The sequence below is a fragment of the Aythya ferina genome (genome assembly GCF_964211825.1).
Source record: "Aythya ferina genome assembly, chromosome: 2".
In the NCBI taxonomy this organism is placed as follows: Eukaryota; Metazoa; Chordata; class Aves; order Anseriformes; family Anatidae; genus Aythya; species Aythya ferina.
Window position 1 is genome coordinate 7,514,116 of NC_140297.1, and position 16,827 is coordinate 7,530,942.

Genomic DNA, 16,827 nt, shown 5'->3' on the forward strand with positions numbered 1-16,827 from the left:
GTCAGCAGGACGAGAGAGACACATGGATGATGATGATGGGGATGAAGATGAGGATGGTGATGGGGATCCCGATGCTCCTCCTGCTCCCGCGGCTCCTCTCCTCCTCACCTCCGCCTCCTCCACCTCCGCCTCGCATCGCTGGCCTCAGCCGCCGCCGACCAGCACAGGTAGCAGGGGGAGCAGCATGGGGGAGAGCAGCAGCAGCAGCAGGAGGAGGAGGAGGAGGAGGAGGAGGAGGGGAAGGGAGGGCGAGAAGGGAGGGAGGGAGCGGGGAGAGGCGGGCGGGGGGGGGGGGGTGCGAAGAGAAAGAGCGCGGAGGAAGGAAGGGTCTCGCACACAATAACACCCCCTCCCCGGCTCGGCGGGCTCCGTCGGGGCCCGGGGCGGGGGGGGGGGATGGATAAAAAGGCGGAGAAGCGAAGGAGAGGCGGTGGCGGCAGATCCCTGCCGCTGGGCTCCCCCCTTCTCAGAGGCCCCGGGAGCTGGCGGCTGTGGTGGTGGTGGCGGCTGTGGTGGTGGTGGTGGTGGCGGCTCCTGCGCTGCCCGGCTGCGGCGGCCGCCGCTTCATTGTAGGGCGGCCCCGCGCCCTCCCCCCGCGCACAGCCCCCGGGGGCGGAGGAGGAGCAGGAGCAGGAGCAGGCGGCGGTGGTGGTGGTGGAAGTTTTGACAGCTCCAGCTGGTGTGTGTGTGTCTGTGTGTATATGTGTGTGTGTGTGTATGTGTGTGCCGAGTCCGGCCGGGCTCCTCGTCCCCTTCCCAGCCGGGCCGGGAGCAGGAAGTTTAACTTTTTGGGGGAACAGCAGGGGAGGAGGAAGGGTGAAAAAGGGGGAGGAGAGCGCTCTCCCCTCCCTCCCTCCCTCCCTGCTTGCCTTCCCTCCCTCCCTCCCTTCCTTCCCCGCGGGGAGGAGAAGGGATCCCGGCGCTGCCCCGTCACCCCCCCCTCACCCCCCTCCCTCCCTCCCTTCCCTTCCCTTCCACCCCAACCTCCGCCTCCCTTTTCCCTTCCCTTCCCCCCCGACACATCGACGCGGCAGCCGCCCTGCCGCGGCCCCACACTGCGCCTGCCCGGCCCGGCCCGCCCGGCCCCGGGCGCCGCCACCCCGCCGCCGCCGCTGACCTCACGGGCGGGCTGCGGGGAAAGCGCGGAGCGGGGCACGGCTCGGGACGGGGGCTCCCCGTCGCCTACCCAGCCCTTTTATTTATTTATTTTTCTGGTGTGTGTGTGTGGTGTTTTTTGTTTTTTTTGAAGTTATTTTACAACACAGCGCGGTGCACGGTGCCACCCCCCCCCCCCCCCAATCGGGGAACCCCACAGCACCAGCCCCACACGCACAGCCGGCAAGGGAAGGGAAGGGAAGGGAAGGGAAGGGAAGGGAAGGGAAGGGAAGGGAAGGGAAGGGAAGGGAAGGGAAGGGAAGGGAAGGGAAGGGAAGGGAAGGGAAGGGAAGGGAAGGGAAGGGAAGGAGGGGGGGAGCAGAGTTCAGCGCTGCGTGCGGGGGAGACAAAGTCTGCGGAGCGTGGCCGCCTTCCAGCAACTCCTGCTGGAACAGCTGCGGCCGCTCGGGGCCCTCCCCCGGGCAGGGGCCTCGCTGGCTGCCTGCCCGCCCGGCTGCGCCGCGGCGAGGCGAAGGCGGGGTTCGGGCAGCCCCTTCCAGAGCGTTTCATGCGGCCCCGGGGCCCGGAGGGACTCGCTCCGAGCCCAGCCGGGGGCGAGCGGGGCAGCGCCGCGCCCAGGGGCTCGGTCCCCGGGGCCCGGCAGCGCCGCGGGCTCGGCTGAGGGGCGCCGCCCTGAGGGAGCCCCTGAGGCGGCCCCCGCCGCCCGCCCAAAGCCGGGCAGCGCCGCGGGGCCCCTCAGCCGGGGCCGGCCTCCTTCCCTCCCTCCCTCTCCCCTTCCCTCCCTTCTTTTCCCCTTCCCTCCCTCCTTCTCCTTTTCCCTCCCTCCTTCCCTCCCTCAGCCCAGTGCCCGCTGCTCCTCCCGGCCGTGAGGTGAGCCCCTGAGGGGCTCCCTCCTCGCCTCACAAGTTCTCCGAGCTCCCACGCAGCCGTGGGCAGCGGTAGCGGCTTGGTGTCAATAAATACACGAGAAAAGCTCCGAGAGCCCCGCTCGGGACGTTTCTGGCCTTTGTCACCCAGGGGTTTGGGCGCTGCGTTGAGGTCAGGGTGGTAAAAAGCTGGCCGGAGGTAGCGCACCGAAGGGTGAGCACAATTTGGGGATGTAAAAATAAGCACAGAGCACTCCGGACCCTAACGCTGTGCCTCCTCACCAACATTTTCACTTGTCAGCTTCAGAAGTACCAAATTAAAGATGACGTGCTGTGGCAACCGCAGCTTTTGCTGGCCTGTTTTCTTGGGAACTCTTTCATAACAAAAAGCCTCCCTTGGTTCGTTCCCCAGGTAATTAAATAAGATCTTCGTGATACTTTCCTATCTATCTGTGGAGATAAAGGCGATACATTTATCTCCATCTCTATACAAACACACACGTACGTATGCATAATTATACAAAGCCACTCAGTTCCTCAGCCATGCAAAGACAACTGCTGGATTATTGGCGCGACTTCCTTGGCCCGACTGCTGAAAATGTACCAGTTCCTGCCAAATTAAAAAATACGTTCTAAGCCAAACATTTGTATTACAGTGTCCCTACGTGACCACAAAGGTGTATTGCTCATAGGACTTCAGATAGGGGAGCTTAGATGTTTACATGTTGTCTAGTACATCGAATTTTGTTAAATCAGGCAAGCGAACGTAAATTAACTGAAAACATTTCATCCTGCACAGGCCCGGACTTGGGTGGAAGGGAAGGGCAGGGAGAGGGAAGCGAAAGGCCACAGCCTCCACGCAGCCGGATCAGCGGCGTGGCATTCGCTGGAGTTGCCAGGTTGCCATCTGGCCTGTTAAAAAAATGGCCATCTCCTGAAATAATGACTGTGCGAGCGCGGATCCACTGCGCATGCGCTGCGGCTTGGGTGAGTCTAGGATGTGTCAGAGCTACTATGCATGTGCAAATTGATTTGAGCTTAGACACGTGAGCATGCTGTGGGCTCAGCTCAACTGCTAGGTGTATGAGGAATAACTGTCACAGCCCACAGCAGAGAGACATTCAGTGAAACCAACAGATTTCGCTTGCACACGCGTGGTTCATCCAGTCCTGCCATTTAAATATTGTTTAGTTTCTTTAGGCCCACTGTGAGTAGTTGATGTTTGGGGATTTTTTTTATTTTTTTAAAGCAGATATGTGGCTAGCAGTGTTTTAACTTTTTTCTCCATTGTTTCCGATATCAACTATGTTTATACATCCTTATCACAATACAAAATCCTGGAGCTAGCTTTGGTTTAGCATGGTCTAGGACAAGAGCGTGTTAAGGGACTGATGCCCATTAGTCACAGGGACGAGCATTATCTCCTTACATGTCAGAACAAAGCCGGGCAGGTCTGCTCTGTAAACTGCTGCTGCCATTGCTGTGGCAATCAAAGGTGTGAAGGACTGAAAGAGACTTGTGAGCAGGAGCTCAAGGCAGAGATGGACTTGCAGGAAAGTGTAGATTTGCTAGCATTATTTATATCCCTCAGTGATGGCAGGGGGACAAGCTAGGAGAAGCGGTGTCACCAAATATAAATCCTGTGTAGGAGTGCTTTGTTGATTAAGGACATTTGAACAGCTTTGTCAGGAAGATTTTTAAGTTTATAACTGGCCCGTGCTACCCAGCTATTATAAATTATCTTGGCATGGAAAAAGCACATATTTACAACAAAGACATAATATTAAATGAACAGGCCCTCTGCTTTACTGAATGTTAAGAGATCTTCCAGTTCAGTGTAAACTAACCCAGGTGAACTGAGACACCTATTTTTATTTATTTATTTATTTATTTTTGTTTTGTTTTTTAACTTCCAAGGACAACTTTGAAACTTTCAGCTAGAATTTTACATTGTCTTCTGTCTTGAAATAAACATTTCTGTGTTCTTGGTATGGTTTTTGAATATAAGTGAGACCCTTGCAGCAGTGATTAAAGAGCGCATGCTTACAGTTTTGACTGCAAAACATCTTGAGCTGTCCCAGTGTGCTTAATGACAAACAGCGATATTTTCATGCACAACAGTAGAACAAGTTGAAGACGGGACACAGTCTTAAATCAGCTCATTAAGGAGAAGGATCTCATTATGGAAATCATTAAAGGAAAACGACAACTGGTATGTAAATATACTTGGTATGTAAATACCAATTGTGCTATTATACAACTAAAACAGTCTATGTAACAGAAATCTTGAGAAATAAGATTATTCTGGAGTCTATCTGAAATGGAATCCAGGTATTTTCTCTTTAGACATTAGTTCAGAGCTCTCACAATTTAATGATAGTTTCCTTTATTATTTATCACCAAAATAAATAAATAAATAGTTTTTGTTCTGTTTGTGGCTGTGTTTCAATTGCAGAAAAGATCACCAGATTATCACAAAGGCTTCATCTAAGATGCATCAGCAACATGCTAACATTTTAAGTGTTTGAAGAATTAAACCACTTCGTCTTCAACCTGTGCTAAACTAATGATTCTACACCATAGTCTTATTGCTTATTGCTGCTTTGAAGGCTGGACAGAGTCCATTGCCCGTGCATGTCCTTGTGCAAGAGTGTCAAACTGCAGGACAAAAGGTGCAGGGGACAGCTGAGGTTAGTGACCACATCAGGTGCCCATGACACTTTTCCACATGTGCATCAGTATTCACCAAAGGAGTTCAGAAATAGCCGGATAACTGTTTTTTTTTCAGGATTAAAAGTAATAATAATAAAGAATTATAGACCAGGTCTACATCAAGTAGCAAAACCAGGATCACATCATACAAATACGTCTCCCAGTTTGTTTGTACTAAACTTGGCTGGACTAAAAAAAAAGTTAGCATATGTTAATTGTCGTATGCTAACAAATGCGCTGTAGAAGTCTAGTTTTAAACTTGAAATGTTTGTTTCTCCTTTTCATCAGTTTTGCTTACTTGTCATCTTGTAGATCTGTCTTACTTTAGGGAACAGCACAGCCTGGATATTAGGTACGACATACCCTTGAGCAGTGGTGACTTTCCCAGCAGTTTGGTGAGGTGCTTGCTGCTGCAGATGATGGGGGATAAGCCTTGCTTCTTGTCCTGACTGGTATTCCCAGCCAGATGGAGAACTGCAGACATCAGGTGCAACAGACAGGTACTGTGGAGGTCCGGTCCCCCTAAAACCAATCTAACTGCTCTTTGGAAGCAGTGTGGTTCACTCTTTATGCAAAATAATAATAATAATATTAACTCTAGTTCTTTTTTCTCCCCCACCTGCTTCCCACCATGAAACATCATGACTTAGATTCCACAATTCCCCATACAAACTAATCTAGAATAAGTGTATGAACATGGGTCATGTTAAATAATATGCTCGTGTTAAAGTCTAGGCTCCCCATCCCCTGCCTGCTTTAACTTGATCAGTTTAGTATGTGTTAAAGGCAGCCTTGCCTACGCTGTGATATATGTGCTAACATCACACCTTTACACCTTAGTCTCGCCAAAGCCCGAGGCCTTTTCATCATATTAAGCTACTTTGACTGGGCTAATGTGACTGAAAAACACACCTATTTTATCCATTAAGACGGGGCCAAAAATGTTAAATGCTCAAGATGCGAGCCCCCAGGGCTTGTCTATATATCGAGTTATTACACGTGGAGACTTTTATCTTCATAAGAAAATGTTCTTTTTGTGCACGCCAAAGTGTGAGTTTAAAACTAGTGGTTATACTATAACCCTCGTGCAGACTCATTCATTCTGGCATCTTCTGGCTTTTTTTCAGATTAACTTCTTCCAAGTAATTTAAATTAAATAAAAAAAAAAAAAAGGTACTCAGAGTAACTTTGTCCACACGAGGAATTTACTCTTACTACACTTAGCGGTAGTACTATTAATAAGACCTTCCTGTGTGGAGAAGTTTTGTCAGGTAGGAATGTTAATTTTGCACATTTGTACCAAGTATTTTCAGAAATGCTTAAATTCTCCCTAAACTATCAGTTCATATAATTTGTTCTTCTAAGGAACGATGGACTGTGCAGTGTTATGTTGTATTTTGTGCGTGTGGTTTGTAAAGCACCCCCAAGTTACTTACAGACATCAGTCTGCTCCCTTTTTTGTTACGTGTCTAATTTGTGGCAATCCATTACAACTTTATGAATCTGTAATGTTATGACTGTTCATATTCTGAATTTTAGTTTTGACATATCTGTGGTGGTGGGCAGCCGAGAAATAAAGTTTCATTAAATACTACTAGATGCGTGTGGTTATTATTATTATTTTTTTAATCCAGAAAGGTAGAATGCCAACGGCTTGAGTAAAATCTAATTAGTATCTGAAAGCGGGACATCTCCTGGGTCAAACACTGGCTGTGTTGCTGATATATGCAAGCCAGGAAAAAAAACACAGCCAGTAGCAAGCAAACAGGGCAGTAGCTGGGCACCGTGTGTGCACCTGTGGGAAAAGCTTATAGAGTGATTGGTGTGAGGGGAGGACTTCATCATGCAGAAGGTTCAATACATTTCTGAGCAGCGTGTGCTGTTTGCAGGAGTGGTGCTTTACAGTCAGATTGCTTAACAGAAATAATGAGAACCTGGCCATGAAACAGGGGAAAGGATTCGTTTATGTGCCTTCAATCAAATGTTTTTGTGACCGGGACTGTTTTATTCTGTTCCATACTGTTCCTAGTGCCTGGCAGTCCTGGTTCCTGATATGAGATCTTGGGTGCTACGATAATAGGAATTTAGATGTTATTAGCAGAGGTAACCTTGTCACACACTGCCGGTTTTGCCAGGAAATAATCTTTGTCCCAGACCTTTTAAAGGGGCTGTAGGGTAAGAGAGACGGGTGCCTAGGGTTGAAGTCAGGTGAACTCGAGGAGCCGAATCCTGTTGGCAGCTGCTTCCTTCAAGCCAGCTACGTATGTGAGTAAGAACAGCAGAATTTGGCCTTTGTTTTTTGAAGTTAATTGCAGGCAATTTATGGGGATGTCACCTACATGAGGTCAAGCCAGAATTCAGGCCTTTACTTCCTTACTAACTAATGTCTTAAACCAATTACCTGCGTACCCATATGGAAACAATAGCAGAACCTCCACTGTCACGACTACCCTGAGATCCTAAATTACGTATACAATAAAGGCTGTGCATGCATTTTGTGGCTGCAAACAATGTTATATTTCAGCCTCAAGCAGAAATTTTCTCCAAGCCGTAGCCCCTCGACAAAAAAAACCACACTTAATTACAGTGCAGCCAACATTACCACCGTAATCCCATTTCCTCCTTAGGCAAGGAGAGCATCCCTAGGGGCCTGGCTGCCTTTCTTTACTAGTGACCAGTTTGGCAGAAACTGCCTTTTCCCCAGCGTTTTGTTGTTGTTGTTGTTGTTGTTATTTAACCTCTACTGCACTGCCCTGGGGGAGGTGCACGGGGAGGTGCCGGTGCTCCTCTCCCTGAGCTCCTTGCAGCCCTCCTGGAGCTCTGAGCAAGGGGCACCGGGGGAAATCCAGCCCGCAGCCTGATGCTCAGCATCCCACAGCCCCTCCGCCCATCTCCCACGAAGCCAAAACTTCAGGTTCAGCCTCTTGGTACAACACGGGTTTCACCCTGGCTCTTTGCAGCAGTCCCCAGGCTGGCTGCTTTGTGTTTGCCAGTGTCCAGAAACAATCACCTCCTTCTCCTGGCCTGCCAGACACCAGAAAAATCCTCGCTTTGGGTCCAGCAATGCAGGGGGGAACCACTCTGCCAGTGGCAGCGTTAATCCAAGTGGGTGAGGACAGCTGTTTGAAAAAAAAAGGGCTGCTCCAGCATGCCCAGCAGCAACGCGTTCACTGAAAGCAGCCTTGCAGTGTCTCCAGGCTTCCACAGCGCTGGAGTGGGTAAGCAAAATGTGATTCATTTCTCACGAACGTATTGATTCGGTGAGGAGATTTTTGCATGCGGGCTACAATATCAATAGGACAAATTTGCAAGGATGTTTGAAGCTGGGGTCTTTTCCTAGCAGAAATACAGTGAGATATAAATGTATATAGAGAAACACAAGGGGATACTTGTGGTGCTGACTTTTTTTTTTTTCTCCTGCCTTCTTAAATCAAAGTAATAAATCTGTATGATCAAAAGAGCTGGAATAATCAATCTCTCCTTACATAATTGATCTGAGAATCCTAATTAAAGCTACAGAGAAATTAAACACAAGGTTTCTTGTTCTCTCTGCCACATTGTCAAGTACAGTACAGTTTTCTATTATGGAACTCCTCCAATTCTGATGTACAGGGTAAAATCATGAAGCTGAGATACTTCCCCTACAAACACACCAAAGCCCTGTATCTGCCGGGAGGACATTTCTGTTCTTCTGTTCCCTTCTATTTAGGTTCTTGTATGGTGTTAATCACCATGGTATCTTACAGCTTTATAAAAATATAGTGTGCCATATGTGGTAAATCATTAATATCATTAGGAATGAAGTTGCTGGATAAAAATATGCTTCAGAAGCCTAAAGCAGAAGCCGTGCAACAATGGCCATACCCAGACGAGCAGCCTGAGTGAAAGAAGTACACGTATGAATACAGGAGGTGGGGTCAAAATCTTTCCTTAGGTGGTGGTATTGCATCTAGTCACTGTATCTGAGCTTGAATGGCACATCCACTCCTTTCTTCCCTACAATACGCTGAAGGAACGTGCAACCCCACCCTATTCCCTACGCTGCATGGTGGAAGAGTGCCTGCTTGGCAGTGCTCAAGGTCGTCATCGGTCAAAAGCAAAGAATTTGCCAATAAATGCAAGGTAAGCATACACGTTTATTGCCAAATAAATGCACACGTAGTTAAAATCCAAACACAAAGCAAAATGAAGGACTGTAACTCCTTCGGAAAGAATGCACTAGAGCGGTCATAAGTTTTCCCCCGACTGGTAATCTCACTTACATATTTTTGCATATTTTTCATTTTCTTCCTAAGTTTCACCCAGATCTGTTTTCTATTTATGTTGTAAGTGTCAACACATACATAATTTTCTCTGTTGTATCCCTCACTACTAAATTCTTTCTCTTGATGGAACAGCAAAAGTAATTATATTTATAAATGGAATGTCTGTTTTGCCTAAGCACCACATATAATTCCCTTCTGTAAGAGGGATTTTTATAATTCCTCCAAAAATGCCTTGGCAAAGACCAACCCACCAGTTGGTAGCATGGATCCAGCCTTTAGGGACAGACCTCAGGATTCCGATTCCTTTGGCCAACAGGCAGGAGGGCACCATAAAAAAAAAAATAAAAATGCCCTAGTTTCTTTGAGAGAATGGTGCTGATGTTGAATATGTGCAGTTATTAAGCACCCTGGAAAAGGAATTCACTGAGAGTTGCTCGCCACCTGTGGATTTCACTATTCAACACAGGATTATTTTGGCAACTGAAGCATTCTGCATTGTGGATGGCTGTGGGAAGATATTAATCCTACTCTTCGAGTAAGATACAGTCATTGATATAACAGATCTGTTCTACTTCTACTGTATGATATTGTGAGGGGACATCAAACAAGTCCCGAGTGAAAGGATGGGGAATCTCGAGTCCTTCTTATCCCCTCTCTACATTCTTTTTTCAGCTCCCTTCCACAGAGAAGTTCAGGTGTCCCTGGATTTACAGTAGAGTGAAGGGAGATCTGTCGTGAGTTTCCCCTGCATTAAGGGAAGCTCAGTTCTTCATCTCTGGGTGCTCCTTGAGAAAACCTGAACCAAAACCATTATATGGGGATGGTGGGTGCTAGCCACGAACAGTTCACAGTTTGCTCACAGATGAAACAGAGACAGGCCTCCTGGAAGGGATCTGCATTGCAGGAGGAGAAAAGCATGATTTTCTTATTTGGTTCTCCAAATCTAGTAAATATGCATGTGCATTATTTTCTTGACTCTCACCTCAATATATGCTTTCATTAAAGTTTTTTTTTCCAGGCCGTCTACAAAGCATGACATATTCTATTCCCACCAATGTGGCAAACTTGAAGAAGGTTGTACCAGAGCACTGAAAACCCGTGCCCTGTGTGGTTTGGGACCTGCAAATGTAGAAGTCTCTGTGGAGAAGACACGTCTGATGGGAGGCAGGAGGTCCTTGGCATGCAGCATGATGAAAAGAGTGCCTAACCCTCTAGGGTCTCACGGACCCTGCACCACGGTTAGTATTTCCATGGGTACCAGTTCCCCAGCTGCCAGAGCTTCCAGCCCCCAGCTTTCACTGAAATTAGAGAAGGATCAGCAGGAGCAAGCACGCTCTGCTCCTGAAGCTCAGCAGCTCCCAGTCTTTAACATAAAGCAATTTAAACTCATGTGGAAGTTTCACAGCCACGTCAGTAGCTCAGGAGCTGGCACACATTTACTCCTGCCCTCTCTGCTACAAAGGGGCCCTCCATCGGGAAGGTACATCTTCATGCCACATCTTCAGCCACTGCAACCAGTCCCCAGGGGCGCTGAGCACGAATCCCAGGGGTGTCTGCGCTGCCCTGGCCTAGTTTATGCAGGTGCTTTGAACAAGTCAGCTCGTGTGCCTCCAGCAGTGTTGTTCCAGGAGTGCTCCTGGGTGCTCCCCAGTGCTCCACGGCCCCATTGCTGTCCTCTCAGTGAGTCTGACTTGGCTGCTCCAAAGCCCGATGTGGGCTGCAGAGAAACCCAGGTCCATTTCCCACTTGTTTGTACATTTAATCAGAGGCCCCTCAGTAGTTTTGGACTTCAGTGTGTGCTCTTGCGAAGTGTTCATGTTTATTTAAGATGCGTCTTTACGAGCGGCTTTCCTTTCTCTCAGTAATTCGCATACACGGTACGAATTTGGTCTGTCTCCTCAGCTTTTGCATCCAGCAAAACTGAGTTGACTGCGCTAGTGTTGCTGGTTTACCAGCATAATTCAGCTTGTCTGAAAGGGAGGAAGATTGATGTTGGCTGAAGTAAAACTCTGCGATGCCTATGGAGTTTTCTTGCCCTAGATTTTGGGATTGCTATTTATTTTAAAAGTAGGCAGAGCTCTGACTTTAGATTTTCAGGAATGCCTGCATTATGTCAGTGTTGCTAATTCTTTGAGTCAAGTCATTGTGGTTAGCCAATCTTGTTTTCTGTCTCTGTGGTGAGATTTTAAATCCAGAAGGCTAACCTCAATGCTCCCCCAAGAAAGCAGGCAGAGATGACAATGCATTTCCTTCTTTGACCTCTGTCGTAGGGCTGCACGGAAAGATGGAAATCGATCAAGTTAGACTGAACGCCAGGTCACCCGCATGAGGATGAAGGGGTCAAGCCCTGATCCTGTAGCAATAAATCGAACAAAAATATATTTTAACGAATTATTTATCTTTAAAGATTGGTTTTTAGTAATTTTGGGCAATGAATGACCTGCGAAATTCCATCATGCTTGTGAGTTTCACAGGACCTTGTAGCACTTCAGAGCAAACTTGAGGCTATCTGGATTTCTGAAATCTGCATTTCTGTACTGCAAGGCTGTGCACACACACCGATCTTGAATTTCCTGTAGTGTATTTTGGGGGGTAATTATAATTAACCTTTGCCTTCCTCTCCCGTCCTAGTGCTGCTAGTAGCTCGGAGTGCAATTGCAGCTTCAGGTGACCCGGTAATTGTGGCTGAAGAGTCAGAGGTGAAAGGTGGGCACAACACTCCTCAAAGAGGGTCTGACAGCTGGGGCAGCGTGGGGTGAGCCTGCCGTGCTGCCACGAGGGACACAACACAGACCCTCAGCACCTCCTGCTCTCCGTACACACACAGGGGCTTTCCTCTCCTTCCAATTAGCAACATAATCAGCTGTGAATGTTAACTAAAGAACCCAGTCCCACCCAGATGGGACTGGAGCCTGTTTAATGAGTGGAAGGTATACAATATCAGCATTACGTCATTTTAAGACTTTGGCTTGTCCCTGTGATATTCACTCGTGCTCTGCTGGCCTCGTACCCCTGGAGCTGTGCAAAGACACTGAAGCGAACTGGCCATTTGGAGCAGGCTGAGCTCCTGCTTTAAGCCACGGGATTATCATGAAAGAGCAGGAGGATTCATCGTGCTGGAGCCACCTCCTGAATGGGGCAGCCCTGGCGATGTTCAGCTCAGGGACAGATCAGGCTGGTGAGAGCAAGCGGGTCACCATTGAGAAGCCTGCCCAGCTGGCATAGGGCTGGGTGGACCGGTGGGCACACAGTTCCCTCTAACTGGAGAATTTCAACTTCTCAAAATGAAAATCAAACCAAAATAAAAGCGTGATTTGGAAACTCACTCTAATAGAGAGGGGACAGCCGACTGCTTTGTCACCAATGCCACTTCGGCAGTACGTGAGACTGACCTGAGTTCTTGATCTGGCCAGCCTGTTGATCTGTAATCATAATGATCATAATGATTCTTTAATTACTTGACTGAATTAGAGCTAATTTATTCTAGTGAAAGGTTTACCTATATGTAGATTTTTAATTTTCCATGTTGTTCCTCACTGAGATCATTTTGGGGCACAAAAGATACAGCAAGCGGTGCCTTGCAAGCCCCCATTTCACAAAGCGTGTTGACCTTTACTGGCAAATTTTCAATAAAATATCCTTCAACCAGGCAGTAAATACTGTAGCCACAAGAAACATCCCATAATCTTCAATCACACAACAGGGGACTGGAATCCCTCTCTGCACCGCTTCGGGCATGCGCTTATGTCCTGTCCTTCCATCACACCCCTTTGCTGTGATGTTGGCACCAGGTGTACCATCGGTGTACACCCACCTTTTCATCTTACCTTGGCAGAAAGATGCAGTGAGTTAGCAAACGGCACCAGGTATTAATGCAGGAGTGCCCTTTTAACGTCACGCACAGGTATAGAAAGAAAGAACTGCCACTGCAAACTTCTGATAAAAGATAAAAGTAGGCGGCCTATAAAAACATTAAGATAAAAAGTAAACCCCTGTGCCCCAAGTTTCCCCTGCTATCCCACCTCCTACTCTAAATTGATGTTGTCAGCACTCATGATTTTATCACAGGTCTTGTGACGTTTGATGTTTCACCTGCACTCCAGCTACTAGAGTGGTGTAATGAGGTTAGAAACTCAGCTTTCCTCTTTCTTTAAATTAAAGTCAGTTTCTAGTCCTAATGGTTGGAGTATAAAGCTTGCAAATGTGACCCAGGTGCACCCTAACGGCTCAAAAACCAGAAAGCAAAGTAAAAGATCTCCACGTTTATCATTTTACAGACAGACTTATGATTTTGAGGGTCAAGCTGTAGTGTTTGAACATTTGGAGATGGCAATAGAGCTTGGAAAAAAAAAAAAAAAAAAAGAGTGTCTGAACAAAGTGCCACAATATGTTGCATTTTCCAGGGAAGCATAGTAATCATTATACCAAGAGGGAAAATTCTCTTTTCAGATGTACGTGTTCTCCTGTTTAGTTTGGTATGCAGCCCAGACTGACTGGGCTGGAGGGGACTGCACTGATGCATAAGCATGGTGCTTGATATTGGAGGGCTTGCGTCTACCAACACAGAGGAAAAGCCTTGCCTCGCTCCTCAGACACCTGGCACGCCTGTGCTCAGCACCTGCAAAAACAGGAATGTTCTGAGCTCCAGCCTCAGAAGGCGAGCTGCCTTTCCTTAAGGTCCAGCAAGAAAGGAGGAACACCCCACCCCTGCCAACCCAGCAACAAAGGAGCAACCCAGCCACGCAAATGCAAATATGCAAACACAACAACATCTGAAATGGTTGGGTTGACTCAAGACGCCCCAAATGCACCAAGTGTAGGTTTTGATGCATAGACCGAAAAATACTCAGCTGTCAGTTTTTGGAAAACCAAACTCCCAGCAGCAGCAACCTGATTTGAAGAAGGCACAATATTTAAATGGAGGTCCAAATCATTGAAGGCTTACCAGTGAAAAATGGGAATTATACCTAGAACTGAAAATGTATGCAAAGCACTGAGTGGAGCCGGAGTGTTGTATGGGCACACTGGCAAAAAGTTCTCTGCAGACCACAGACGGGTGGTCCCAAAGGTCCCTTGCAGCTTGCTCTAAATTGTTGTGTAATTCATTTTGGAAGTGTCAAAACTACAGATAAATTGCAGACTTTGTGGCAAAGTCTAATTGCAAATAAAAGTCGAGTTCTCCGAGACCAAACTTCTACATGAATAAAGAGAGTACATGCAGATGTTGTGTTTCACCAATACAACCATATACGACAAACCAACATTTAATAACATTTTAAAAGGAGTAGTATATAATACTGAACTAAAGAAGCTGAATTGAACCTATAGTGACTCTGTTATTAATTTTGACCTTGAATACAGCGGTACTTTCCATGTTGTAATTTACAGGAGACTGCCACATTGCTTCTGAACTTCTTCCCCCTTGGAAAGCTGAAGAAACCCTTATTGGATCTCAATCACTTTGCTGAGTGTCTCAAAAAGCATGTATATATTTTTTTTCTTTCATTTTTCACCATGACCCCCCTTACTTAAGGCTATGGAGTTGTAGTTTTTATCTCTACATTAAAGAGCTGTGGAAAATCTGCATCTTGCAAGAGGTATAGACTTTAGCCTCAGGACCTTTTAAATAACTTGGAAAAGTAGATTGAAAATTTATCTCCAGGAAATGCAAACCACTGGAAGGGTCTACATCTTTCTTATGTTACTTTCTGTGAAGAGGAAACTGAACTTTCTCTTCATGCTCCTTCTCTTTCCTTGTAATCTTTTCCAGGTTCCTTCTAGCTCTATAATCTCTAATTACTTTCAAATATACCCAAATCATCACCCCAAATTGAAATGAGCTGTCTCTTATTCTCAGCTATGCAGGCCTCTGCCCCAGTGATACCAGTCAGATGTATTTCTTAAATCTGAAAGGAGTAAGGTTGAAAATATCTCCCAGCCTGTGTTGTTCTTGCTTCCATGTCAGTCTACGGCAGGACTTTTATTGCAGGGCAATTTAATGCTAGTTGGTGTTGCTTTTTAAATAATGGAAAGTATACAGACTCCTTGCAGCACAGCTCTGGGTAGATAAAGCTGCATTCAAGCCACTGATTTTCCTTTGAAACTCTACCACATATGAAATAAAATGCTACAGTTGTCATCCCCTGAGTCTGTCTCCTTTTCTGCCTTGCTAAGCACTAATTTTTGTGGTCCTGACACTGTGTTCTGCCCTTTTCTGCTCTGTCCTCCTCCCCACTCCCCACTGTCACTCCCAGTGGCTGGGGAGTCTTCCCAGTACAGCAATCCAGTTCATCTCCCAGTAAAGGGCCACCAGCCAACACATTCTGGGCCTAAATTCATCTCATAAATATTGGTGCAGGCTTAAACAAATGCAGTCCCTCAGCTAATGTACTAGATTTCAATGGAATTACATGGGGAATTAATTTTCCTCTGTCTGTAGTCTGAAAAACAATGAAATAGGCAAATGCTTAGAATCTATGGGATGGATTTCCAAACTGGTTGAAAGACTGGTTTTCACATGTCACCCGTTAATGTAGGCTGGAGCAAGATGCTCCTGCTGGGCACGTCCTTTCTACACAACCATATAACCTATTAGGCCTTATTGTTAAGGGCATAAGCACCTCAGGTTGGCAACTCAGCCAAGAGTCAGCCAGCAGAGCCGGACAGTTATTTGGTACATGTCACAGCATCTATTTCAGGCCGCGTGTAATTTCTGCTACACGTGATGACACCTATTTTTGTGTGTTTATCTCGTTGGGTAATAACAACACTTAGCGTTTGTGTAGCACCTTACCGAGAAGCATGCAAACAGCATTTGCAGGAACTAATCTGGCCGTGGCCAGCAGGGGATAGACAGTTGGTCTGACGTGCATTGGTGTGTGTGATATTTTGTTAACTCCTGTGTGCCTTGGGACTTGTTCCACTACCTAAATGAAAAACCAAGTATCAGGATATCCTAATGGAATTAGATGGAAAGACACAAAAATAAAGAACCCACAATGAACTTCTCAGCTAAAATCTTTTTTTTTCTTTTCTTTTCTGTTTTTTCTTTTTGATTCTACTAAATCATCTCCCATCCTTTCTGTCTGCATATTATACTATTCTCTTTTCTTACCAGCTTTTTCCCCATTGCCCTGTGCTTCTTCCTTCCCAGATCGATGAAACATTCCCCTTGTTCCCATTCATTGCTCTCCAAAGGATCCCTCCATATCCTTCATAATTCCTCTCCCTCATTCCCTCCACTCATCCTGACGTCTTGGGCAGCGGCGATTGAAGCGATGGTATGCTGAAAGAGCAAACTATTCTCTACACAGGATGTAGAGAAACACTACAGATCATTCTTTTGCTCTCTTTCTTAATGGAGAAATAGAAAATATGTAGAGTCAGTTGATAACAGCAAATGCATAGCTGAAAGTCCTGCTGTGAGAGGTTTCATAAATATAAGGTACCTTCAGGTATTTGACCTGAGCAAAGTCTTTCTTGATTCTTAATATTCTCATGTCTAGTTGATGCCTGCAGGAACACACAGTCCAGATCTGTACAAATGGGCTTTTCCTGTGGAAGATACAGGATTTTTATTTTCTTTTTATCTCTTCCAGAGTGGGCAGCACACAAATTCCAATAATTTGCATGATGAATTGTTATTGTGATACAACTGAATCTGTCCTAGAGCCTTTTGCCGACTCTTCATGGTGAGGTCTGTTGTCACAGTGAAAAGTGCTTGAACTGAAGCATTCCAATTTCAAATGATTTTCTAGCTGCTCTCTGAAAATAGAAGAAAAATAAGAATACAATAGTCAGGACTCCTTATAAAATCTTACTGGAGGAGTCCAAGGATACTCACCATCGGTCTCGGTGGAGCTTTCACA

The 16,827-nt window shown here is 46.4% G+C and overlaps 2 protein-coding genes across 17 annotated transcripts in view; one reads left to right on the top strand and one right to left on the bottom strand.

The window, feature by feature from the left end:
- KMT2C (lysine methyltransferase 2C) overlaps nucleotides 1-828 on the bottom strand; it is a 196,109-nt gene extending 195,281 nt beyond the window's left edge. For 10 of the 13 annotated variants that reach the window (XM_084507334.1, XM_084507327.1, XM_084507337.1 and 7 more), the window contains exon 1: nucleotides 109-828. The gene's annotated coding sequence lies outside the window, so the exon portion shown is untranslated. The remainder of the gene's footprint in view (nucleotides 1-108) is intronic. The other 3 variants (XM_084507330.1, XM_084507339.1, XM_084507326.1) reach the window with 2 other exon arrangements.
- Nucleotides 4-5,271, top strand: LOC311430596 (uncharacterized protein). Of its 4 annotated transcripts, none has more exons than XR_014688895.1 (3): nucleotides 4-167; nucleotides 4,104-4,194; nucleotides 4,438-5,271. XR_014688895.1 is itself a non-coding variant. In XM_084507361.1 (3 exons), the coding sequence occupies exons 1-3, from the start codon at nucleotides 23-25 to the stop codon at nucleotides 3,991-3,993; spliced, it is 336 nt and encodes a 111-aa protein (XP_084363487.1). In that variant the 5' UTR covers nucleotides 4-22; the 3' UTR covers nucleotides 3,994-4,194. The 4 variants fall into 4 exon arrangements, 2 of the variants coding, with proteins under 2 accessions (XP_084363487.1, XP_084363488.1); XM_084507361.1 differs by lacking the exon at nucleotides 4,438-5,271 and adding an exon at nucleotides 2,782-2,969 and having other exon boundaries at nucleotides 3,991-4,194; XM_084507362.1 differs by lacking the exon at nucleotides 4,438-5,271 and adding an exon at nucleotides 2,782-2,969.
- Nucleotides 5,272-16,827: the final 11,556 nt, after the last annotated feature.

Coding starts and splice junctions, on each gene's coding strand:
- LOC311430596 (XM_084507361.1), top strand. CDS start 23: ATGGATGATGATGATGGGGATGAAGATGAGGATGGTGATGGGGATCCC. Junction 168..2,781: donor GCCGCCGCCGACCAGCACAG/GTAGCAGGGGGA, acceptor CATCCTGCACAG/GCCCGGACTTGGGTGGAAGG.